The 26,777-nt window shown below is 37.6% G+C and overlaps 4 protein-coding genes across 9 annotated transcripts; 1 reads left to right on the top strand and 3 right to left on the bottom strand.

Annotated features, from left to right (window-relative positions):
• The first annotated feature begins 2,242 nt into the window (after positions 1-2,242).
• LOC143850432 (E3 ubiquitin-protein ligase UPL1-like) lies at positions 2,243-5,382 on the top strand. Its single transcript, XM_077359684.1, has 2 exons — positions 2,243-2,927; positions 4,728-5,382. Exons 1-2 carry the CDS (start codon positions 2,860-2,862, stop codon positions 5,380-5,382), a joined length of 723 nt encoding a protein of 240 aa, XP_077215799.1. The 5' UTR covers positions 2,243-2,859.
• Positions 5,383-9,915: 4,533 nt separating this feature from the next.
• On the bottom strand, positions 9,916-23,179 carry LOC143850813 (uncharacterized). Of its 6 annotated transcripts, XR_013236066.1 has the most exons (6): positions 21,915-23,179; positions 11,845-12,012; positions 11,299-11,481; positions 11,039-11,174; positions 10,775-10,954; positions 9,916-10,296 (listed from the first exon to the last, which is right to left on the bottom strand). XR_013236066.1 is itself a non-coding variant. In XM_077360078.1 (2 exons), the coding sequence occupies exon 1, from the start codon at positions 23,000-23,002 to the stop codon at positions 21,932-21,934; it is 1,071 nt and encodes a 356-aa protein (XP_077216193.1). In that variant the 5' UTR covers positions 23,003-23,179; the 3' UTR covers positions 16,828-16,875; positions 21,915-21,931. The 6 variants fall into 6 exon arrangements, 1 of the variants encoding a protein (XP_077216193.1); XR_013236064.1 differs by having other exon boundaries at positions 10,775-11,174; positions 11,299-11,450; XR_013236063.1 differs by having other exon boundaries at positions 10,775-11,174.
• LOC143850433 (putative disease resistance protein At3g14460) lies at positions 23,036-24,192 on the bottom strand. The gene is made up of 2 exons (XM_077359685.1): positions 23,223-24,192; positions 23,036-23,061 (listed from the first exon to the last, which is right to left on the bottom strand). Exons 1-2 carry the CDS (start codon positions 24,190-24,192, stop codon positions 23,036-23,038), a joined length of 996 nt encoding a protein of 331 aa, XP_077215800.1.
• LOC143850933 (putative disease resistance protein RGA3) lies at positions 24,133-25,850 on the bottom strand. The gene is made up of 2 exons (XM_077360221.1): positions 24,415-25,850; positions 24,133-24,302 (listed from the first exon to the last, which is right to left on the bottom strand). Exons 1-2 carry the CDS (start codon positions 25,681-25,683, stop codon positions 24,258-24,260), a joined length of 1,314 nt encoding a protein of 437 aa, XP_077216336.1. The 5' UTR covers positions 25,684-25,850; the 3' UTR covers positions 24,133-24,257.
• Between the last annotated feature and the right edge of the window lie 927 nt (positions 25,851-26,777).

Below are 26,777 nucleotides of genomic sequence, written 5' to 3' on the forward strand. Positions count from 1 at the left end.
CATTACGGTTCCCAAAAACTCTTACAAGCAATTAAAAAAGAAAAAAACAAGCTAGAGAGCATGCATAACAAAAAGTTGGTTTGCTGATATCATTTCCCAAAACTTATTGTAACACATAAAGCTTTATGGTTGGTCCCTCGCAGTTCTTTGGATATCAAAATCAAACAATTCAATTCCGAGAGAGAGAGAGAGAGAGAGAGAGAGAGAGAGAGTGGTAAATATACCATGAGTGAGTGGACAATTTCTCCTCTAACTTTTCTGGCGGATCTTTATTTTCCGGCAGATCTTTAAAGTCCCTTTTGAGACTTTAGCCTAAGTAAAAAAAACCGCCTGAGGATCTTCTCCCCTCCTACTCTTCTAGGCTGATGGAAAGCCTCCGCTCTTAGACGTGGAAAAGGGCACTTGCTCTCTTTTCTCCAAAACCAAAACAAGAGAGATAGAGAGAGTATGTGATTTTCAATCAAGAGAGTATGGGAAGAGGGAGTGTTGGGTAATTTATAATCAATATGAAGAAGTTGGAAGCTTCTTGCTTTCTAAAATTAGCCTCTAATCTTATCAAAGCTAAGCTCATCAAAACCGTCGAAGGCATGTTTCTGTTGGGTATATAATATAACCCATGTATGTTCTAATATAAGCCCAATAAGATAATGGACCGGTGTAGTGGGCCTACATGGGCTAGAGTCCATTAACCAGTCATTACACCCAAGGTATCTAATTTGGAATACCAAGTTTTTTGCCTCCAGCCCCTATATATATAGACACACTAGGGTTAATGACTGGTTAATGGACTCTAGCCCATGTAGGCCCACTACACCGGTCCATTATTATATTAGAACATACATGGGTTGTATTATATACCCAACAATCCCCTCCTATGTTCTACATATAGCACAATCCAATAGATAGATAATGTGATGTTCAAACAAAATATTGAATCATCCATCGCACCATATCAAAAAAGATCTGTAATCCAATTGAAAACAAGAATACTTTTAAGACTAACCATGAGTTTTAGAAATAATCCAAACTCAAACAAGAGCAGTTTCACGTGTAAGCGAACTATTTTTCCAGCTGAAAAGAAAATAATAATCCCCACTGCTCTATAAGGATTCACTCATCAAGTAAGTCATCCCCATCAAAATCCAGATCGAGGCAATCTCCTCCATTTTCGCCAATTCTTATAAATTACCAAATATGAATTTCATGAAAATGAATCCAATCATTTGTGTAAAATACAAACATATCTAGTTCTACCAGAAGAACTTAGTACCATTTCATATTGGCTGAAAAAACAAATATCAATAGGCATCAATGTCAAGTTTCATTCAAGAACAAGACCTAAATAGTTTCTTTTGCAAAGAACCATTCACTAGTGTCAAGTTTGAATACAAGAACGACACCAAAATAATTTCTTTTGCAAAGAACCATTCCATGTTTCCATTTGGAATGTTACAGCCATCATATCCGAATTGAGTTAAGCTGTATCATCGAGTTTGGAATGAAACAACCTTTCCCAAGAAGGACATGTCATCAAATGTGGAATGACATAAAGACAACTGTAAACATCATTGAAATATATAAGTGCTTATCTTGGCCAAGAAAGGGAGATTCAAAAAATTCAAAATAACATGGATGTAGGTTAAGACATGTCTACACAGTCTTTAACCCAATCTCCCCCACAGTTTTGAATATTCGATCTTTGTTCAGTCCCTTCGTAAAAGCATCGGCCAGATTATCCTTCGACCTCACATCAACCAAAGTGATAATACCTTGTTCGATAAGATAATTCAGCGTGACATGTTTCAGCCTGACATGTCTCCTCTTACCATTAAAGAGTGAGTTCTTTACAATCGTAATTGTAGCTTGATTATCACAGAACAAATCTAAAGAGTTAATCTTTAAATGGGTCAATGGAATGTCCAGGATCATATCTTTTATCCACTCTGCTTCATCTCCTGCAGAAGCTAGAGCATAAAGTTCCGATTCCATAGATGACAGAGCTATACAAGTCCGTCTCTTTGACTTCCATGCAACAGCAGCGCCACCCAGTGTAAATACATAACCACTAATAGATTTACTGTCTCCTAATTCTGAGCCCCATGATGCATTAGAAAATCCTTCCAGGATAGGAGGTTGGCCATTATAACATAGAGCATAACCTTGAGTACCCTTAAGGTATCATATCAGCCTCATAAGGGCATCCTAGTGCTCATGGCCAGGATTACTAGTGAAACAACTCAGCATGCCAATTGTAAAGGCTATGTCTGGTCTAGTGCAACTCATCGCATACATGAGACTACCAATAAATTTAGAGTAATCCAACTGATTCACGCTGGCTCCTTCATTAGGTCTCAGTTTTTTGGTATAATCAAATGGTGTCTCAATCGGTTTACACTCACTGTATCCCCATGTAGAAAGTAGTTTCTCAATATAATGGGCTTGGCTAAGAGTGATCCCTTGCCTATCAAAACTTACTTTCATACCAAGAATGATGTCTACCACACCAAGATCTTTCATGTCAAATTCGTTAGCCAACATTGATTTCACGTCACTCACTACAGAGAGATCGGAACCAAGAATCAATATGTCGTCTACATACAAGCAAATAATTGCAACCTTATTCGACACAGAACGGAAGTAAAGGCATTTATCTGAGTAACTGGTCTGAAAACCAAAGCTCTTTACTACCTTGTCAAATTTTTGATGTCATATTTTAGGTGCTTGTTTAAGACCATATAAAGATTTGTTTAACTTACAAACTTTGTGCTCAAAGCCTTCCATGACAAACCCTTCAGGTTGGTTTATGTAGATTTCCTCTGGGAGGTCTCCATTAAGGAAAGCCGTCTTTACATCCATTTGATGCACAACATATTGCTCAATAGATGCCAAAGCAAGAAGAATTCTTATCGTAGACAAATGACATACCGGTGAGTAGACTTGCTTGACCTAATTCCTCTAACAATTTCTTCTACACCTTTTGTCAATGCAAGAATGTTTCCATGTTGTGAATGACACTTGGCCAAACTTTCCAAAGAATGGCTTATGCCCAGGGCACCTAAGAATGGCAACATTCTAACATTCTACCACTTGGCCGGCGTGGGCTTTCACATTGATCGGCATACTTTATGTGCAACGGTTTTTCTTACTATTCCATTCAGTGAAGATAAAAGCAACGGATAATGTAATCATTGGATTAATTCTATCCAATAATATCCCCATGGCCACAAAGCTACTATCCCCACCAACATGATTACAGTCAACCTTATGGTCCACTTTATATCTTTTATGGGCACTTTGCTTGTTTTATAACATCCATTTATGTGCACAAAACTAATTACGGAGCAACACATAGTGTAAAATATTAGAATCAATCAAAACATATTGTTATCACAACACAATTGTCTGAATCTTTATGTAGTCTCCCACTATCCAAAGCCGGTATGCTTGTCCACCAACCTAATGCATGCAACACGCTCTTTACCGAGCTTCGATGGCAAGCCTTTGGTCATGGAGTCTGCCGACACAAGTGCAGTGCTTTTGTGTTCCACAAAAAATTAAGATTTTGAACAATTTTCCTCACAACAAGTCAAACTACATTGACCCCTTAATTTCTTGTTCTTGTAACGAAAAACCGCAATGGAATTATCACAATAAATTCTCATAAACTTATTGATAATTTTAACAGCTTGATGTCTTGAGACTAAATTCCTCCATCACAAGGCATAACAAAGGCTTTGAAACAAACAATAAACTCTATTTCTTTAGTACAAGTAACTTTCTGTGCCAAGTTGACATTATTCCTGTAAGTTGGGCGGATAAAGGGATTTGGAGGCACAACGAAAGGCTTGGAAAGGAACTATTTCAAAACTTTTTAATCCCTTAATCCTTTTCCCAAGATCATAGTTACCAGATTCACAATGGTTGTCAAAAGGAAATACGGGAGATTAAGAATCTATACTAAAGTGATTGTTCGACTAACAGTCTCTGTTGGATCCATACCCCAGTAGCTTGGCTTCTAATCTTCTCAAGATCAATGGGCCTTGGTCTTGATAGATGAGACTCACCACAATTACATGCAATCTGGGGAAATTGTTGACAGTTGCTAGTTTCACCAATTTATCCTGGGCTTGATAAAAGAGATCCCTGTTCCATCAGTATAATCCTCCCTCATTTTTATCCATATATAACCTGAACATATGCAAGAAGCATGGAGAAAAACTGCTAGTGCTTCTGTCAAAATTAAAATTTACATACTTAGGATTATACTGCCTATTTTAATTGATTGTATGCCAGCTACATCCATTTACTTAGAACCATGCACCTTCAACCTAGCATAACATACTTCTGTCTTCTTCTGTTATTTTCATTTTTTGGTATGAAACTTGTGCTGGTATCATGCTTTCCTCTCTATATTTACACCTCTTCAATTGTTAGGTGAACATAATTTTGCATCACAGCTATGAACCTAGGCTTTCTCCTAAAAGATATGTGAATGGTAGTTATCCTTTCTCTACTATATTCATAATGATCTATTCATACAAATTCGAATCTATCACTCATATTTTCTTCTAGGACGAAAGTGTCAGTCTTTGCTATTGTGTGCTTCTTCGAGAAATGTACATTTCCACAACTTTCATAGCTTCGATAAATAGTTCTAGTCCTCTTGCATTTTTTTAAATGTTATCTCCGTCTTACTTTCAGATTTCTCATATTCTTCTTTTTTGCAGTCTGTCAGATTATACATATGGTCTTGTGGCTGAGGCATTGAAGAAGTTAGTTGCTATTGCTCCCATTCATTGCCATTTATTTATAAATGCGCTAGCAGTTTCTGTGAAAAAATTGTGTAAATCTGCAATGAGTGAATTGCATAGCTTCGGTGAGGCAGAAAAGGCCCTTCTGAGCACATCTTCAACCGATGGGAATGCAATCTTGAGAGTTCTACAGGCATTGATCTCTCTTATTGCGTCATTACTTGAGAAGAAAGTTCCTCAGCTTCTACCTTTAAAAGAGTATAATGACAATCTTTCTCAGGTTTGGGACATAAATGCTTTTTTGGAGCTACTGTGGATGAAGTTGAACTTTTGCACAAGCAAAATAGAGAGCTGTTCAGATTCTGCATCTGATTTTTCTACTGTATATGGGTGCTCTGCATCCACCAGCATTGGTGTAATAGATCGACTTCCAGCAGGTACCCAGAATATTTTTCCATACATAGAGCGCTTCTTTGTAACCTGTGAAAGGTCACATCCTCGGCAGTCAGTTGTTGGCCATGACTTCAGCACTGTCAAGACTTTTGATGTTGAAGATGCCACAAATTCTGGTATGCGGAAATTATCTGTGAGCCATGAAAAAGCTGATGATAAACTAATTGCTTTTGTATAGTTAGCTGAAAAGCACAGTAAACTGTTAAATGCTTTTATTCTGAAAAACCCTGGGTTGCTTGAGAAGTCATTCTCTCTTATGCTGAAAGTCCTGCGTTTTATTGAATTTGATAACAAATGGGCTCATTTCCGATAAAAAATAAAACACCAGTACGATCATCATCACAGTTGTCTAAGAATTTCAGTGAGAAGAGCTTTTGAAGATTCATATAATCAACTGCAGATGCATGCCGCTCAAGATCTCAAGGGCTGGTTGACTGTTCATTACCGAGAAGGTCTATGGTTCGAGTCCGTATAGCCCTATACATTTTTGCGTCTTTGTTTGTTTTCTAGGGTTATTTTTGACAAGGGTGCTCTACTTTTTATGATCATGGGCAATGAATCAACATTTTCAGCCAAATCCCAACTCTGTTTATCAAACAGATCACCTTTCTTACTTCAAGTTCATTGGGAGAGTGGTATGTGCCTTCTTGTTATATTCCAATATTTATATCTAATTCTTTCGTTTCCGTCCAGGTTGGGAAGGCTCTATTTGATTGGCAGCTTTTGGATGTTCATTTCACTCGATAGGAAACTAGAAATAATTGATTAGTGGACTTCCAGACATTGATTGTGAGTTCTACATATTTATGTTTAAACGTTGAACTCTTAATTGAAAGGATTTATTCATGTTTATGCATTCAATGTCCAATCATGAAGTTGCTTGCATTTTTTCGGAACACGCATGAATGTGCCCATTAAATTATCTGCTATAACTTGTTGATCACACTATCCTGAAGGTCACACTATCCTGTAGGACACATGAATGTGCCCCTTACGCCAATAACTTGTATACACTTTAGGATGCTCACCTAAGGTTTTAATTTTAAATTATCCAATTCCACTTGAAACTTGTTTCAATGCAGACCAAGATGACTCCGATGGGTAGAATCTTTTCATGTGATAATCCGTAGTTGTGGACTATGAATCCTCTTCCATTTAGGTCTTTTCTCCCCTATTTTCCTCCTACGTGGAGTTTTCTCTCCATTTTTTAATGTGATCTAGTTCACATCATATGGTCTTTATTTTATATTTTTTGAATGGCAACATAAATTTTTTTAGGACCAATTACCAATGGGGGACAAAAGTTAGGTGGAATTATCAACAGGACCCATGCTTTTCAGAAATTATCAACGAGGGACAAAAGAGGTCTTGTCATTAAAAGCTGAATGAAAATGCCCTTTTCTTACGCAACATGTTTTGCTTTTCCACTTTTCCCTCTTCTCTCTTCTTTCCCTCTTTTTTTTACTTTTTCATTTTCAACTTTGTATTTTTTACCTTACCAGTCATCTTCTTCATCATTTAGCCACCATTAGAGGCGAGAAAGCTCGAAAACTTGAAACGTGAACTCATTCCCATCTATCTCTCTATATCTATAGGTTTTGTTTTTCGTTCGTTTTAGGGTTTTGCATTTCTCCTTTTCCCTTTCAATGGAGGATGAGGAAGATGAATCGTAGGGTAGAAAGAAAAAAATGGTGAAAATGAAAGAGTGAAAAAAAAAACAGCAAGTAAAAACGTGTTCATAAGGGACTTGATAAGCCCATTCGGAATTTGGTAACTCCATTTTGATACTGGATAACCCCAAGCCCAAAGAGTTGAAAACCCCCTTCCAAAACTCTAGTGCCCTCGACTAATTCTAAGGGACTTGATAAGCCCATTCGTAAATTGGTAACCCCATTTGATACTAGATAAACCCAATCCAAAATACTTGAAACCGCCTTCCAAAACTCTAGTACCCTCGGCCAATTTTTAGGGACTTGATAAGCCCATTCGGAAATTGGTAACCCCATTTTGATACTTGATAACCCCAATCCCAGAGTCTTGAAAACCCCAATTGAAAACTCCAGTACCCTCGGCCAATTTTCAAGGACTTGATAAGCCCATTCGGAAATTAGTAACCCCATTTTTTTATACTAGATAACCCCAGAGACTTGAAAACCCCCTTCCAAACCTCCAGTACCCTTTGCCAATTTTTAGGGACTTGATCACCCCATTTGAATATTGGTAACCCCATTTTTTATACTAGATAACCCCAATCATAGAGACTTGAAAACCCCCTTCCAAAACTCCAGTACCCTCGGCCAATTTTCAAGCACTTGATAAGCCCATTCGAAAGTTGGTAACCCTACTTTTGAGAGTTACTAACCCCCTTCCATAGAGTTGATAAACCCTTCTGCTACAAAACCCTCTGCCTATAGCAACTCTTCTAATGGCATTACAATTATGCTCATGATAGAAATAACAAAAGAAATGGATATTGTTTTCATTAAATGTGCTTCACGTATTACATACCAATTTGTGTATTACGAAAAACAATTTAAGTAAATCAAAAAATATGTAGCCATCCACTCATGTATTACATTAACTTTTTCTTATACAACCAGTTGTCTTCCAAAAAAGTGAGTGAAGCCATCCATGCATTATCTCCGGAACACATCCTCAAATACAAACCGCTTAAACCCTAAACAAGATAAATCAGAAATAGAGGAATGAAAAATAGTGCAAAACCCTAAAAAAGAAAAGAAAAACAAAACCTAGATACAAAGAGATAGATGGTAAGAACTCAACATTCAAGTTTTCAAGATTTGCCAGCAACAATGGTGGCTGAACAAGGAGGAAGATGACTAGTAGGGTAAAAATCAAAAGGGTGATAATGGAAAAGTAAAAGAAGAGGGAAGAAGGAAAAAATAAGGTCAAAACATGTAGTAAATGCCAAAGGGCATTTTCGTCCAGCTTTTACTGACAAGACCTCTTTTGTCCCTCGTTGATAATTTTTGTAAAGCATGGGTCCTGTTGATAATTTCACCTAATGTTTGTCCCCCATTGGTAATTGTTCCATTTTTTTTTAAACAGAAAAGGAAAGGGAAAAACCCAGGGACCAAGAATGTTAGAGTAAACCCCAAAATAAAGATAAAATAATATTAAACATAACTTTACCATTCAAAAAAATATGGGCTTTGCTAGGGTCCATCGCAAAAGGCATTTAGCGGCTGGTCTGTCGCATATCAGACCAGCCAACTCATGAATAAAGACAACAACTTTTGTCTCCATTGACGAGGTGGGTGTCTGACATGTGACAGACCATCCGCGAAATGCCTTCTGCGATGGACGCTAGCAATTCCCAAAAAATATATATTAAACATAACAGAGTGATGGGGAAGAAAATAAAAACTCTCTAGGCCCTGTTTGTTTCAGATTATACAACAAGTGATGGTGATTATGGCAACCGATTATGCCAAGCATCAATTATCAACATAATAAGTTGCAACAAAAGTGACTTCATCATCATTTCATAAGTGATCATGATACACTTACTGTATTGTTAAATGGCTAAATACCCTTCAATACGTAATAATTTGGTTATTTTACAATGCATTTATTAAAGGATGACTATTTTCACAAGCGCACTTCTTACATGCAATAAACAGAAAGCAGACAATCATTCTTTCGGGATCATAAATCCACCCAATCAACAAAGAAATTTGATTATCAAGTGATTAAAATTTTTAATATGGCACTTGGAAGAGAGACTTAATTAATCTCACGTCCGGGGAGATTTCCTCAAGAACAAGAAGAATAGAAGAAAATAGTTGTTTTCATTCATGCCCAAAAATACTACTGCACTCTATTCTCCTATCGAACATAGAATTCAAATAAGAAAGCTACTAAATAAGTTCCAGCTAAATATAGAAAAGAAAACTGTAAAAATACTCTTGCTGCATATAGGATAAAAAAACTGCTAAAAATTTTCCTGCTGCTGCCACGTTCATATCATTCCCTTCCCCTTCAAAACGACCTTGTCCTCAAGGTCTAAAATCTAGAAATTGTTGTTGCAAGTCACGCAAGTATTCCCATGTGGCGTCCTCTGGATAAGTGTTTGACCACTAAACAAGGACTTGAGTCACTGCACGATTTCCCCGCATAACCATCTTCCGATCCAAGATAGCCACCGGCTCCAATCGTACCCTACCTTCGTTATCCACATGGGGCAGATCTACCAGAGCCACTGAATGGCTTCCTAACTTCTTTTTCAAGAGCGAAACATGAAAGACGGAATGAATGCGTGACCCTTCCGGCACCTCCAACCTGTAAGCCACCATGCCAACTCGTTGCAAGACCCTGAAAGGACCATAATAGCGTGAAGCTAGCTTCATATTCTGTCGTACTGCCACCGTTGTTTGGCGAAAAGGTTGAAGACGTAAGTACACCCAGTCCCCAACTTCAAATTCGCGCTCAGTTCTATGTGCATCTGCGAACTTCTTCATGCGGTTTTGAGATGACTGCAAATTATGCCTCAATAGGCGTATGAGGGCATCACGATCACGAAGGGATGTATCAGTAGCGGCAACCACTGCATCACCTGGTACTTAAGGGATATATGTAGGAGGGGGTTGGCCATATATTGCCTCATAAGGAGTAACCTTAGTAGCCGAGTGAAAGGTTGTGTTGTACCACCATTCTGCAAGCTGTAACCACTTGACCCATTGTCGTGGCCAATCACCTGTCATACATCGCAGATAAGTTTCTAAAGTACGATTTAAAACCTCGGTCTGGCAGTCCGTTTGGGGGTGATATGCAGAACTGAAGCACAACTTAGTACCATGCAACTTGAAGAGTTCCTTCCAAAAAGCACTTGTGAAAATTGGATCACGGTCACTAACAATTGTCGATGGCATCCCATGTAGACGAAAGATGTTATCCATGAACACCTAAGCGACGTCGAGCGCTGTATAGGGTGAGAAAGAGCCTGGAAATGACCGTACTTACTGAGGCGATCTACCACTACAAGTATAACTTGCTTCCCTTGCGACTCCGGAAGGCCCCCAATAAAATCCATCGAAATATCTGTCCACACTCGCTCTGGAATAGGTAGGGGCTGCAATAAACCAGGAGATGCAACATTCTCTGATTTAGTTCATGCCCAAAAATGAAGGTTACAACTTATTTTCTATCAAAGGGACTTTCCTACTGCACTCTATTCTCCTACCGAACATAGAATTCAAATAAGAAGCTACTAAATAAGTTCCAACTAAATATAGAAAAGAAAACTGTAAAAATACTCTTGCTGCATATAGGTTAAAAAACTGCTAAAAATATTCCTGCTGCTGCCACGTTCATATCAATTTTGAACTCAAATTCATCAAACAAGCAGCCCTAAAAATCAAATGAAATCTAATCAAACAAACTGAAACCAATATCATCATCTGAGTCTCCGCAGGTTTTCTTTCTTGTCTTCCTCCTTGGGGGCAAGTCACTTACAGCAACAAACTTGCTTGGATAAACAATTGATCAATGAGCTAAAGCAAATTAAATATCTAATCAAACAAATAGAACAGATCGTAAACCGTCCTGACCTTCAACTCTGTATCTCTGCTCAGTGTCTCCGTGGCAGACGAAAACTCTAATATTCTTCAAGGCCCTTTCCACTTCTTTCTTTTCTTCTACAACCAAATCTCTGGTTTTCCTCTGAGAAAGTCTCACAGGAAGTCACAGCATTTCTGCAGATTGAGGATTATGCCAATACTCATGTAAACCTTTCACAGTGAAATCAACGTTGAGCGTTCGGCCCTATTGGGTTGGTGTAAGGCTCTAAAAGAACCCTCTAAGGCCAACTGCACCTTCACCAATATCATTGATCCCTCCCATAAAGCTTGAATAAAGAGACCTTCCCACGGGGATGCATTTCTCTGTTGGTCACTCTCACAGGATGAGACATATTTCTAGTAGCATCAGCAGGACTCTAGGAGTGTACGTCTGCAAACAAGTAAAGCCAATGGCTGATGAGAAAACAATGTATTTACATAAGTTCATAACAGAAATTTCAATTATTAGGGGCCTGAAAATGCGTGTTAAAGAACAATCAATCCCAACTCCTCACCGGCAGGACCTTCTCCCATCCAGCAGGCAATTCACCAAATGAGTGACTTCAACTCTGCCGCCTCCTCTTTATACTTCTTCTCATTTTCTGAGAATTTAGCATTCCATTCTGCTGCAAGACCAACACCTTCTTGGACTTGGCGTCTCCAATGACTGTAAAAGAAGTGTGAGACACAATATTCAGCTGCAAAAAAGTTCATTCACTTGAGAGAGCAACACAAGTCCTTCCAAGTTGACATACCACTTCACCTCGTTCACCCATTCACTTGATTCCAATTCATTTTTTTAGCAAAACTTCAACTCGACTCAACCCAAGTTGCACCCTTAAGCTCAATGGGAGAATTACAAAATGATGGGAGGAATGTTATTATTGAAAAAAAAAGAGTACCATTCAGTTTCCTTTGAAAATACCAGTCAATTACTCCAACGAACAGAACACAAGGACAACTTTCCAAGCTTTGGAAACACAGCTTCTATTTTATTAAACACCCAAAGCAGTTCATCACAATATCTCCAACAGCAATAACCAAGAGGTGGGCCCCATTACCTATCTCCCTTGAATAGAGATTGGTGAAGAAGTCAAGCAACAGTTGCACTTGGATGGATCTCGACTCCGACTTTTTGGGATTTGCCGAATCCAAACCTCGAATCCATGTCAGATCTCGACACGTGAATCTGAATCCATGCAACATAGGTGCCCACTAAATTCTTTAACCTGAAATGGAAAGATTAACATGTAAGTTGAATTTATATTTGTTGAATTTTAGCTCAAATTGATACATCCCTGATTTGCACCATAGATATATTACATGAACATAGAATTTCCAGAGGAATAACCTCATGGAATATAAATTTGGAGAAAAAACTACAGTACGGCAAATTCTTTATGCAGTCATGTTCCACTGAAGCAACATCTAAACAACACATTCAAACAATAATGAGTATTTAAGGTAAACCTATCTGTATTTAAGAAAGTACCCAATAAAGACATTAAAATGAATTTAATCACCACCAATCTCTATTCAAAATAAGTTTTGCATTAGTACACTAAGAGGCAGTTAAGCACCTGATAAGAAAATTATTTAGCCCCACTATTAATTAGCAAAGATTAAAACGATATATGGCCTTCTTTACTTTTTCTTGATGTCCTTGATAATATCTAGCAAAAAGGCTGAGCAAATATATCCAACTAGATATTAGACTTTGGCTAGTGTATAAGCAAGATGACGTATTTTCTTGGAATATTGAGAATTATAATAAAAGGACAGAATATTTTGAATCCGGTGGACGTACTGTTCAATCCCATGGACATGCACATTTCTGAGAGATTTAATCTCCCAAAGATAGATGCAAATTTTGCAAGATTGTTCATTTTTTCCAGTCTCAGACAAGGAAAGAACTAAATTCTGAATGGGTGGTTTTTTCTACGGAAGACAAACACCTAGAAAATCATCAGTTTTCTTAGTATTTGTAGACATTTCCGAGACATCATCGTTAATAAGTTTGATCAGACATAACTTGAAACATTTTTTGAACCTTCTCGTATACCTCTCCTTCCATAACTCAAAGGATGTGGAGCAAATCCTTCCATAATATAACTTTGCATCCAAAGATGAAATACTTGGCTCAAGCCATCAAATTTGTTAAAGTATAAAAAAATTAAATATTGCCTTCTCCAACAACATAAGCTTTTGGAGTAACTGGTAGTTTCACATGATAACATAGCAAATGCCTGGGTGGGTTCAAACCTCCTAGATAGCAAAATCCACATGCAATGGCAAAACCCAAAAGAGGGGCCACATGTGCCACGTGTGGGCCAACCCTAAAACAGGGGCCACACGTGAGGGGGAGTGCTAAAGTATAAAAAGATTAAATACTGCCTCCTCCAACAGCTTAAGCTTTTGGAGTAACTGGTAGTTTCATAAGATTGTAACTTGAGGGGTCCAAACAAGGTGGAGAGATAGAAAAAATGAACAGAAGTCCTTCAAATTGAAATTGGGCAGCTAATGGTATATGACTTCAAGATTCACAACTTTTTCAGAAAGGCCATATGGATACAACTTGTCTAGATTTTTTAACAGTCCTTCATCTATATTGAATTTCTTGAAACGGAGTACGAGAATGGATCACTATCTATGTGTGTGTGGGTGGGTGGGTTGGGGGTGGGGCGTGGCGGTTGGGGTTGTCAGGAAAAAAGAGTTTCATCATGTGCAAGTGATTTTGTTCTCTTAGCTATGGAATCTGATTTCCTTGCAACTATCTTCCCATTTTTTCCGGGTTCCCAGCACTATTTCCAGCTATGGATCCTACAATTCCTTACAAATCTTCATGACAACCCCTTCAGCCATCTTGACCCTGGCTAGCAACTTAGATTGAGCCCTGGGACTGATCTTCCCATTGGCTTCGATACAGCAGTACTCATAATGTAAGGTCAGTGGGTGTCATAGCTAAATTCCTCATCAAGATGACTGGAGAACCATCGACTAGATTGTCCCAGCACAACGATTAAAAGCGTCTTTGGAGCTTATTCCATTGAAGTAGTTAGGGCTCTAATTGAGTGAGCCGTGGATCATAAACGATGATCATATCTTAATTTAGCTAATCCCGTGACTCAAGAATTTGGATAGAGTCAAGAGAAATGCCTAACTTATAAGAAGAGGTAGAGACCAAGTACTCCCATTTCAAATCGTAAATTAAGCGATTTTCAGGGTACAACAAAGTATTGTCATTTCCCTTATATTATTACTTAAGAGTCCACCTCAAATCGTAAACCAAGCAATTTTCAGGGTACAACAACCCAATAGGGTCCTCTTCAAGTTCAAACTTATGCTTTAACAGAACACACCAGCTGAGAGATGCCTGAAGCAGCAACACTTAAGCTATTGGGTACTGAAATTACTATCATTAGGAGCAAGACATTTAATAAGTTATGCAAACATTTTCTTCGCAACTCTCTGGTTTGTGGATTGCATGTTTGGCATCTGGATTTCTTTGGTTTTCTACTTGTCAGTAGGACATTGGTATGGGCAATATGTAGAGGCAGTAATTAGCAAATTCTCAACTTTTTGAATTTCAAATTCTGTTTACTGATGCAGCCTAATAATATAAGTAATCATGGACAACATTTTAATATATTGCTCTGCACTCATATACAAGAATATGACATTGTCAATACATTTCAGTGTTACATTGCAGGCAATATAATCAAAGTGTTTCGCTACTTATGATGTTATTCAGTGGTAGGTTAACAATAATATGAATGTCACTAAATTATTCTGATATTCTAAATTTGCAGCCTCTCACTATTATGCATTTTGTTTTAGTATATTCATACAGATTCTCTGTTTCTGTTAGTATTAATGCAGAAAAGTTTTATTTACAGTAATGTTTCCTTGAAAGTAAAGTCAATATCGAATATTAGAAATTACAAAGTGAAAGCCAGCTCCATTCACCCATAGTGCCAAACACCCATATGCCCGAGTATTGGAACAATTGGGATCCATATTGCCTAATAAAGTTGTGAAGAGTGGTCCTAACACCTTTGACAGTTGTCCTAGACCGTATCCTTGTTTGATTTGGAGAACATGGAGTTACTAGCCCTCAAGTTTCCAAACTAACTTCAAAAAATAATTTGTAGTATCTAATTTATTGTCCTATTTTACGCAAAATTAGTTTTATCCAATACTTAAGAATGTGTTGTAACCATTGTATTCAGTAGGGTGACTAGCCATGTCAACTCAACTCAAGATCACGACTCATACCTGGAAATCTTTCTGAATGCAACCATCTGCCTACACTGCATTATTCTTTTTAAAGATAACAATATAGCATCTGAACATAAAACCTTGAGTTATAGCAAAATGGAACAAGATGTCCGAGGAAAGACGGTAACAGAAAAAGCTTCCCATCCACAAAGAAGATGACTACATAGTATTAACCACTCTATAATTCACTATGCCTAAGTCCCTGTTCGTTTTAGATTGCGAAAACCGACTGTGAACCCCAAACCGATTCTTGGACTCAAAATTAAATTTGATTTTGAGTCCAATAATAGGCTTGAGGTTCACAATCGGTTGTCGCAATCTAAAACGAACAGGACCTAAGAAAAAACTAAATCTCGAAAAATCTGCCATCAGGAAAGTAGTGCTTGAAGCGTCACAACAGCACAGAATGGCTAAAGCTTTCACTACTTTGATAGATGTAGCGGATGGGAATAGAAAAAACATCCCCCCTGAAATTTCCCACAAACTACTGGAAGTGGAGGGTGTTCTCAATGCTCAGTGAAGAGCACTCCACGGTCTCTCTTTTTATGCCTATTTGCAATATCTTTAGTAGATGTACAAATGTGGTTGAAGGATGTTGAAATGAATTTGTTATAGATAGAATAAGTGTAGATAAGCACTCCACGGTCTCTCATTGACAGCTTGGTCTTCTTCATTCAAGTTTGATTTTTCCGAGGCCTCTTCTCTTAGAATCCAATCCTCCAGCCTACGAAGCCCATCCTTTTTCTTTGCCTCCCAATCTACTTCATTAATCTATTGTAATCTTTGTTTATTTGTTTCTCACATAATAGAACATCGTGGTCTCTCCCATGGATGTAGGCACCATTTTCAAACCACATAAAACACTAGTGTTATCATTATACTTGTTTTAATGTTACTTTTGGACGTAACATCGAATTAGGTTCGTCAGATTTCTACACCAAGTAATCATTGAGGGGGGAGGGGGGAGCCTCCCAATCAAATGATGCAAGCTGTTAAATTCATAGCATGTAATACGTACAATAGAGGATAAATCAGCGGTAGTGTCAACAGAGGAATAGTACAAAGGGCCCAGGCAGTAAGATTGCTAAGACAGGAAAAAAATATGGTTTTAGTGTTGAAAAGTTGCTACAGTTGCTTTGTTGCATCTGAAGCATCAGTCTTTCAATGATTTTAAGACTTAAGGATTGATCCAGTGACCTTGCACTGCAATCCCTGCCCACTGACCCAGAAGAAATACTTACTAGCATGCAAGCTATAGTAGAAAGTTGCCCACACTTACCCAGAAGAAAGAAAAAGATTAATATAGTTACTAGCATGGAAGCTATAGTAGAAAGTTACCCACAATGCACTCTAGCGAAGAAAAAGAAAAAAATATTAACAAAGATGGAGCTTCAAAAATCAGCTCGGGTTGTACATCTAGAGGCATTCTAAATAGAATTGCTAACGATTTCATTGTTGGCTCTTTGAATTTATGGCCGCTATTAAGAATATTGTAATCCAACTCTCTAGACTTGTTTTTGTGCTAAAAAAGGAACCACATATGCTTTCATTTCATATATTCAGTCATAGGTCAGTCGATGAGACTCCTTTAGGGAGTTCCAAATCTTAAAACCAATATAACATTATCTTTGTTGTTGAAACAAGTGCAATCATGATTTGCATACTAACCAACCATAGGTATGTTTGTGTGAAGGTACCTATTGGATATTACATTCTGGACTTCTTGATGTTCAATATCCGTTCAAGGCTGCAAATATAGATATTCTGCCTTTTGATTTAACAATGAGAGAATGTGCCCACCAATTTCGCTTAACCTGAAATGAAAAGATTAGCATGTAAGTTGGCATTTATATTACTTGAAGTTTAGGTCAATTAGGAACATCTTAGATTTATTTCTTAGCTTGAGTACATAAACATAAAAATCCAGAGAAATAAAGTCATGGAAGGTAAAGTTGTAAAAAACTATAAGTTGAAAATTCTTCACTGTCATGTTCAATTGAGGCAATATCTAAACAAGTAAATAATTCAAACAATAATGGGCATTCAAAAAAAGGAACTAAATAATAAAGAATTGAATGACCTTGTACTCATAGTAATGATTTATTGGCAAAGTCTACTGTTAGACAACAACAAAACTTATGAGTAAAATTTTTAAAGAGGAGAGTAGTGTTTGTGTGCCATTTTTGGAGACTGAGAGGGATTGGGCTTTTGAAAAGAAGATAGAATTGAGAACTATATAGGACAGGTAGAAGAAACAATGGCTTCGATGGGTGTAAGAAGAAAGGAAATATGTATATCTAGTAGGAATTTAAACTCAATCCCTTATTAAGGGATCTTGATCCCTAAGCTTTGGTATTGTGTAATTTCTTCTTTAATCATGTAAGAGAGTGAGAGGGGGTGCGTGGGGAGGGGGTGGGGTGGAGAGGAGAGGAGAGAAATCATGTAGAGGGGAGAATAATCTATTTTTCTTTGTTCTATTAATGAGCATGACAATGTATTTTCTACAGTAGAAATTACCAAAAAACTAAAATATTCCACTAAAGGGTAATAAAAAAGCATGTAGAGACATAGTTAGATGACATGTTTGAAATGCTCACTAGTGCACAATGTTCTACAAAATCAAACTACGAAGTGGCTAGATCAAATCCAAATCAAGTCGGGTGATGAATGGAAGGAGACATTCAAGGCAAAAAATAGTCTCATTGGATGGCTTGTGATGCAAGCTACTTTTGTTTTTTGGGAAGTTGTTCACTTGCATGGAGTTCCATGGTGGTGAGTGGAATGAATTATCAAGAGCGAATTTCTTTCCAACTGCGGGGTGATGTCATCCAAAGAATAGAAGTCATATGGTTCACAGGGGGACATATTTTCCATTTACCATGATAAAAGAGGACAAAATTGAAAAGAATGAAAGAAAGAGAGGAAGTTAACATAAAACGGAGGCATTTTTAATAGAGAAAAGAATAATGGTCAATCTTCTTCGATAACATATTGGGGGCCTAAATGGGTAGTTATGATAGTTGCATTTTCCAAAAGTTGACTACATTGAATTCTCTATGCACTGTAGATTGTTTCTTGGTTGAATGCGGTCAATATTTGAATTTTCCACGCATTGCAGGTTGTTCCTAGGTTGCATAACCTTACGTTTCATATTTTGCTATGCTTTGTAAGTTGTTCGAAGTCTTTAATTCTAGCATGTATAAGATAAGGTAGTTGGTTCATGCAAGGAACTTTTGATTGATATGACATTTTATATTTATAAGCTTTAAAACTGGTAATTTTGAGAAATATAGAATGGAAGACAAGCCTATCTTCCCTTCAACTTTTGGGTAGTGTTAAATGCTATTTTACCATTAACATTGTTATTAAATTTATCGCCTTCACATCCTACTTTGTGTTTTCTACCAATGTTGTAGCGATTCGTATTCGGATAGCTTTGAATTTGTGTCGAACTTGTAATAGGAGAAATAGTCATCAATTGTTTCCCGAAAGTCGGTAAATCAAAATTTAGTAGTTTTTTTATTTTAGCAATTTCTTTTTTCTTTTTTGAGTTTTTTTAGGTAAAGAATATTATTAATTACTTATGTTTCAACAGATATAGAGTACAAAGGAGATTTTTTTGGGTTTATTTAGAAAGGACTATCAGTCTGGGACTAGAAAGTTATGCTTTAGAAATTAGAAGATGCTTTTTGTACAAGTACTATCTACGTACTTCATTGTAAGGTTTCAGTAGAAAGTTCATAATTACTCTTTTTGATGGACCAGTTCTATTACTGCTATGGGAAAGAAGTTAATTGTTTTGGAACCTTTTACATACGAACAATTCATGATTACTTATTTTAGTGGATCTTCTTTAGTGCTTCCATGAAAAAAAAAAGTTCATGATTTTGGAATTTTTTATTTAGTGGGCAATTTCTAAAAAACTTTCTAAGATTTTCAATCTCTCTACTTTATTGTTCCAATTGATGTTGTGTTTACTTCTGATTTGCATCAGTTTTGCATCAATCTTGAGTTCTAGATAGGCAGGTTCCTATTAGCTATTTGAAGTTGCAGCAATCCTGTTCTCATGTTGGGCTCTTAAGGATTGACTATTTCAAATGGGATTTATAAAAGTATGATATGTGCCAAGAAAGATAAAAGGGAACCTTATCTACCTCAAAAGGAAGTCAAGGAGGAAACTGAGATGTGTTGGAAGACCCATATTCTAAACCGATTCGTCAACTGGAGGGCTCTTGATCAGTAAGAAGCTGAACTCAATCTTTTTATGGAGGAAATAATTTGAGGAAAGAGCTACTAAAGAAAGAGGGAAGATGAGTTGGAATCTGATACTAAAAAAGTATGAGAAGCAATGCTGCTAAGAGGTGTTTAGGCTAGAGTCTTTCCATGAAACAAGAAGAAGAAAAAAACAAAAAGGACTGAGAAATGGAGTAGATGAAACAAATACATCGACCTATCAAGTATCTACACTAAAGCTGAGATCAGTAGACAAATGTGGAAAAAGAATGATTGGTCCCTTGTAATGAAGCTTAATTTTATGTGTTGTTATGTTAGATAAATTCATTTTTGAATATGTAGGGATCATGCTATAATCCTCCTTCCAAAAGGAAAACTAGAGAGTTAAAACCCAAGATTTTGATTCTAATAGTATACGAAATATCAAAATGCAACAAGGATATCATTGTTGAGTAAGATAGAAAGTCATCGTCGTGAACCAAAAATGATAAGACGGTCTGGGAATTTGAAGGTTTGAGTAAAGGAATACTTCCTTCTTTATGAAAAGTTTGTTATCACAGCTTCAAGGAAATTTTATCTAGACTGAATATGAAAGAACTATGAGAAGAACAACAATATTCCTCCTATGTTGCAAGATGAGTTGATATTACCGGATAGGGTGGATGATAGTTTAGACTCAAGCAAAATCCAAAACAAGCTTGCGATTTGGCAAAAGTAAATTGGTCATTGGATTGAAATCCAAATATAGAACCGATATGAATGCCAAGATGAAATAAACTTTTCCCAACAAAATTGACTTGAAACATGTTCAGTCTGTAGAAACTATCTAATATAGGTTTGAGTTTAGATGAAAGGAAATAATAAGCTTATTCTAGCATAATATTATTTCATAAATGGGCCCCCAAAAGGAAATTCTTTACAATGAAGAGGTAAAAGCTTAACATTTTGTTGTCTACTGTATTGTATTGATTCTGAATCCGAAAACCACAGTCCCACATTTATTCTTTTTGCACAAGAAATCGCTGATTGAACATTCGAAACCGCTCCGACAGATTGACTTTGCCCAGAGATCGGAGAGACGAATGACGCTTCATACGAAAGCCTATATTGGTCGTAACTCAAAGAAAGATGGAATGAGGAGTCAAGTGGTTACTGAGGTTACAAACATTTTGGATTCCTCCCCGAGTCCACTGAGGATAGATACAGTCTTTCGAATTACATTTGGTCCCAACTGAGACTTTTGACTAACCTCGGTGAATGGATAAAGGCATCCAAAAATGATGGAGAAGTGAAAACAAATGGAAATAGGTAGGGATCATTCTTTTTTCTTTTTGGGTAGGTAAGCTAGAATATAACCTCCAACCTCTTTATGATTCTTTATTTGAAAGGCCCAAACTAAAAGAGTAGACGAGATTTTGAAATAAATTGGAGAAAGTTTAGGGCGATAATAACTTGCAACTAAGAAAGATCCAATGAAGCATTTTAAGTTAACCTGTGTGTGTGTGGGTGTGTGTTTAACAAAAAAGAAGTAAATATGCCAGTGTGTTTGCATGTCTGTGTTTTTAATTTTTCTTATTTAGAAAAAAAATTCAATATGTGTGTGAGAGAGAAAGAGGGAGAGATAGAAACAGAGGTACAAGCAAATTGGAAAATTATTTCAATGTTGATGCTAATTTCTAATAGAAGTTGGTGTAATAAATTGAAAAGAGAATCCTTGTAATAAATGCAAAAGAAAATCCTTTAGACACCACTCCATCTTCTTATACAATGAATGATGACAAGGAACAACCAATGAGTAGAAAGCTCAATACAAATCCATGTTGGCTTGTTTGACTTAGTTAAAGTTAACTGTGCATGGATCATAGTTACACACATTGATCAAATTCTTAATATAGACACTTCTTTTCTTTTAGATAAGCTGAAACTAATTGAAAAAGGAGAACAGAGAAAAATAAAACAAAAAACTACACCAAGGCACAAAGCGACTAAAGGAAAAGAAAAAGAACTCACATAAGAACCAAAGCAGCCTGAACAGTGCTTAAATTCAACAATGTGTACGCTGTAAATTCATCCTAGTTGGGATTCTTTTTGTTTCAAAAAAAAGGTAACAATTTATTGTATACTACTAGGTAACTAAATTTGAAAATAAATGAAGAAAAATGTAAAACCCACTCTACTATCATCATATCAACTAATGTCAGATTTGATTTTAGAGAAGAAAAATTCAATCCAGACATACAACAAAGAAAAACATTTAACCTACTTCGAACCATGTAAGACAGAATTTTGTTTGGGCATCTATAATTTGTTTGAGTAGATGTCTTTTCCAGTATCATGGTGTAGTATCATGGTGTTCCATCCTAATCCATAGAACTAGAACAAAGAGCTCTACTAGCATCACATCAACTAATTTTGAATTTGATTTTAGATTAAAATATCTCACCCTAGACATACCAACAAAGCAAGCATTTAAACCTGCTTTGTCTTTTTCGTTTTCATTTTTCATGGATAAGTGCACTTTCTTTATGAACTTGAAATTCCAATAAATGTCTGTGTGTGAGGGGTAGATGCAAGATGAAAATAAATAAAACAAAAGCCAAGAGGAGAGACAGTCGTGTACCTTCTCCAGAGTAGTCTTCAAACCCTCGAGCCATTTATCTCTATTTTGGGGATGTGTGAGATATTGGGCCAATATTGGCCTCCGTCCTTTTGACACTGTTTCTCTACTTCCGGACAGCCAGCAATATGTAATTCCTGAAGCGTAGTGGGCAGCCCTTCCTCCGGCAAGGAAAGGAGTTGAGGACACCGACCAATCCTGAATGTTTTGAGGGAGGTGAGGTTCTTCAACATCCCCTTGGGCAGGGATTTCAGATTATCACACGAATCGATACCGAGGGTTTTTAGCGTAGGGGGCAGTAGCATGCTTAAAGAGAATTCGAGTTGTGAACATTGAGAAATATACAAGGTTTGGAAGGATGTAAGGTTTTTAGAAAAGATCTCAACATTATCAACAAGGAGATATGTAAGCATGTTGAGCATTCCCTCTGGAAACTGCTGCATTAGAGGGCACTTTATAATTATCATTCTACGGAGGCCTATGATGTTTGGCAATGTCTCTAGTTGTGGACAGTTATAAATATATAATGCTTCGAGTGAGGTGAGGTTATTACGCATCCCCTTGGATAGGGATTTGAGATTAGGACAGTCGACGATCCTGAGAGATGTAAGCGCGGTGGGTAGCTCCTCCTCGCCTACCAATGACTCCAATTGCGGACAATTTTTAATTTCCAAGACTTTGAGGGACGTAAGGTTGCTGAAAATCCCCTTGGCCATGGATTTGAGATTAGAACATGAGAATATCTTAAGGGATTGAAGAGTGATGGGCAGTTCCTCCTCTGGCAAGAATGAGCATTGAGTAACCAAGTCCAGATGTTGGAGGGAACTCAGTTTCCCTAGCCCCCTTGTAGGCATACACTTGAGGCTACCACAACCGTTGGATATCTGTAGAGATCTAAGCGTGATGGGAAGGCCCTCCTCATCGTCTCCCAATGACTCGAGTTTACGACACCACTGAATATTTAAATCTTGGAGAGAAGGAAGGTTATGCAACCCGACCTCCTTTGGCCAAGACACCAACTCATTACAGTAAGTGACCTCCAATTTCTCAAGTGCGGTTAAGGGTTGAAGAAATCCAGGGGCCAATACCATCTCCTCTCGTTGCAGTCTCCTATTTCCAAATTATTAATGGATGGGAGGTGGGGAAATCTCTGCAGCTTAGGACAATTTGATATTTTTAGTGTACCAAGGCATGGCATGTCCCCTTCCCTTGCTCCACACCATTCCTCCAAATTCGGCATGTTTACCAGCCCTAACTCCTCCAATGATGGAAAACCCTTAATAACCTTATTGGACCCACCAATAAACTCACCTTCAATATGTTTCAATCGATCCATTCCATTAATCTTGAGCTTCTTGAGGAAAGGTAGCTGCCCAAGGGGTGGAAGCTGTTGGCAATTCAAACATTGAATGAGACTAACAGTGTTCAGATTCGTCAAATTACCGCTCATCATCCACCTGGGGAAACTAACACCACCATATGATAAAATCTTTAGGGTTTTGAGGTTGGAGTGAGGTTCGAGGGCTTCAAGTACCTCCTCATCAACTGCAACACCTCGTGGATTATTATTTCCCCATTCCAACGTCAACTTATCAAGGTACTCTTTCTTCTTCAAATTGGCTTCCTTGCATTCGTTCTCATCTATCACATTCTCTAAATTTGAAATGTGAATAGTTCCCCTCAACTTTGTCAAGTTCTTTAACTCCCTTATTCCACATCCACTTTCTTTGCCCACAACAAATATAGTCAGTGTTTGAAGAGTTATTAATTTCCCAAGTTCCGGTGGCGTAGAAATCTTACAACCCTCCAAAGCGAGATGCCGTAAGTTAATTAGGTTGCTGGTGGACTTTGGTAGCTCAGCAAGTTGCTTGCAATAGCAAAGTTTCAGTGTTTGCAGATTATAGAGGCTACCTATTGATTCAGGCAAGGTTGCAATAGTCGTAAAAGAGAGATCAAGGTACCTCAAATATTTTGATTCTCCAATAGAATCCGGCAAATCTCTTACACAGATATGACTCAAATCTAACACCCGTAAGCATCTCAATTTTAGGAAGAAATCATGAGCAACTTGCTTAGTGAGTGTTTCGTACCTTGGCGGTAGCAGAAATGTGCGCAGCCTCTCAGATTCATGAAAGGACTCGAAAATTCGTGAGTGTTCATTGCATTGCCATATTGATGCACGACGAACCTTTGCAGCGATATTCCAAGAGTCGACACTTTTTATTCTGAAGTATTCATCACCAGAAATGGATCGTGCAAGGTCATGAATTAAGTCATGCATCTTGTAAGACCCTCGAGAATATTTAAAGAACGACCTCCATGTCAAGTCATCAAGATAATCAGAACCTATGTCTTCCAATCGCTTCCTTCCTTCAGGTTGGATAAATCCTTCTGCAACCCATAGTTGGATTAGAGTGTCCTTGGCAAATTCATAATCCTTTTGAAACAACGAGCAATACACAAAGCATTGTTTCAGACATGCAGGTAAGTGATCATAGCTAACCTTTAATATTGGAATAATATCATCTTTCATCTCTGATATTTCCCACATATCACTTTCAAGGATATTCTTCCACTTGTTCTCATCAGTATTTGAACGTAGGAGACCTCCAAGAGCTTCTATTGCCAAAGGCAAGCCATTGCACTTTTTCACAATCTCTTTTCCAATTCCTACTAAGTTCAAAGATACATCTGAGCTTCCCACTATGAATGCCCGTTGTGTAAACAAGGACCAGCCGTCGTCCTCGTCTAAACAACCCAAATTATAGGCGGGGATTGTGCCCATGATTCTAGAAACTCTAGAACTCCGCGTAGTAACTAGAATTCTGCTCCCTTTTGCCCCAAAACTGAATGGGGACTGTAGCCTCTGCCAGTCATTAGGATTGTCATGCCATACATCGTCTAGGACGAGTAGAAATCTCTTGCCACTCAATTCTTCCTTGAGCCTAACTTGAAGTGGGTCGATTTCGTTAAGATCACAAGATTTCTTTGTCACTGATTCAATGATTGCTTTTGTTATTCTACACAAATCAAAATCTTCAGAGACACAAACCCATCCTCGAACTGGAAAATGATCTCGCACCTGTTTATCGTTGTAAATAAACTGGGCGAGAGTTGTCTTTCCGAGGCCCCCAATGCCGACAAGCGGAACAACAGAGATATCCTTGGATGACAACGATGACGACGCTGATGATGATGATGCAAATTCATCCAACAACAATTTTACTATCTCCTCTTTATCGTTAACCCGGCCGCATATTTTTGATTCATCTACTACCGAGCTCATCTGTGGTGGCCTTTTTGTTTCACGCCGCCTCCCTGCATCTCCTTGTTTCAGATGAAAGTGATGCCTATCCTGTCCAATCTTATCCAATCTCTCCCGAATTTCTTTTATCTTATGTCCTATCTCATGTCGACACTTAACTGGGTTGGAAGTAAAACAAGAGAAGCATAAGCTGCGCACCTGCTTCCTGTTACTGGTTTGGATATTTCCTTCCAATTTTGATCGGAGCACTTCAGTTGTAAACTCGTCCACTACATCATCTGCATCGTAAGCAACATCCTTAAGTTCCCGAAGCCAATTTTTCACTGCATTACTGCTTGCTTCCTGTTCTTCAGCGTCTTGAAGCACAGCTTGAATTGCAGATAATGTGCTGGATAGGTTTTCGACCTCTTCATCAACACCCCATAGTAATGTAATCTCTTGTATGACTGAATCCATCAATTTGCCAACGATTGTTTTAACAAGAGGAGACAGTAATAGATCTGCCATACCTTCTTCCTGTATTGAAGATAAAAACCAAAGAAAGCAGCAACGAGCTAACAAATTGTGCTTCAGAAAAAGCAAGATTAGATCACTATGAACTCAAAACGCCTCTGTTTTTTTTAGCACAGAGAGCCTCTTGCAGTGGGGAAAAACAAGTAATGGATCATTCTTTTGATGTAAAATGGGTGTAAAACAATTTTTTTTTTATGAGTAAAACAAATTTTACACAGGAAGAAAAGTAAGGAGAAAAAGATGCAATAATTCATATTTGAGATTTATGTGGCAAGCAAGGAGCACCACACAAAGGAAAGAAAATCTAGCTACATCGCCTACACGTTCTTATCATGGTCAGAAGATTAGAAAACTAAGAAATAATGACCAACAATCGGATATATTATAAAAATAATATTATAATGAAATTTCGGTCGAATTTCCTAAACGATTAATTAATTTTTTTTTTTTGCCGAAGTTCGGCAGAAATTTCAGTTTCAACGAAGGCCAAAACTGGGATATGGACCTGATTTTGATGAGAAGATTGATCTTGATAATTTATGTATCCAAAGTCTGCAAGAGCAGTTAGGACATACGGAAAAGCTCATAAATATCATAAAAGAAAAACAATAAACTAATCCAAGGAACAATTTTCCATGCTTACCAAACAAGTTCTAAATTTTCCTCAAAAACAAAGAAATATTCAAATTTGCAAAATAAAGTTATGGAAAAAGAGTTAGCCAGTCTTTAGAGAACTTTTTTCGAGGGTACAATCGAGAAAGGTGCAATCAATTCTGTATTTCTGGGGATGTACGGGATCATCTTTGTTTTTGGATTGTGGCACAACAGGACGGGAAGGGGGCCCCATTGTGACTAGTCGATCACGCCCAATTAACTTAGCTTAGTTTTCTAGGCTATGATGATCACATGTGACCATCCAGGTGTCATGTTTCAACGTAGAATCAATCAAATGCTATTTTCTCACAAACCCATTTAGTTTTTTTTTAATTACCTGTGTCTTGGTAGAGTAGTGGTCAAGTGATCTCCTCGTAAAATAGGAAAGAAGTCTCTGTTTGGTTGCGCAAAAGCCTGGCTTTTGTAGCCGCCAG

This window comes from Tasmannia lanceolata, unplaced genomic scaffold (assembly GCF_043159265.1).
Source record: "Tasmannia lanceolata isolate RefF3 unplaced genomic scaffold, GAP_Taslan_0.1 ptg000018l, whole genome shotgun sequence".
NCBI lineage: Eukaryota > Viridiplantae > Streptophyta > Magnoliopsida > Canellales > Winteraceae > Tasmannia > Tasmannia lanceolata.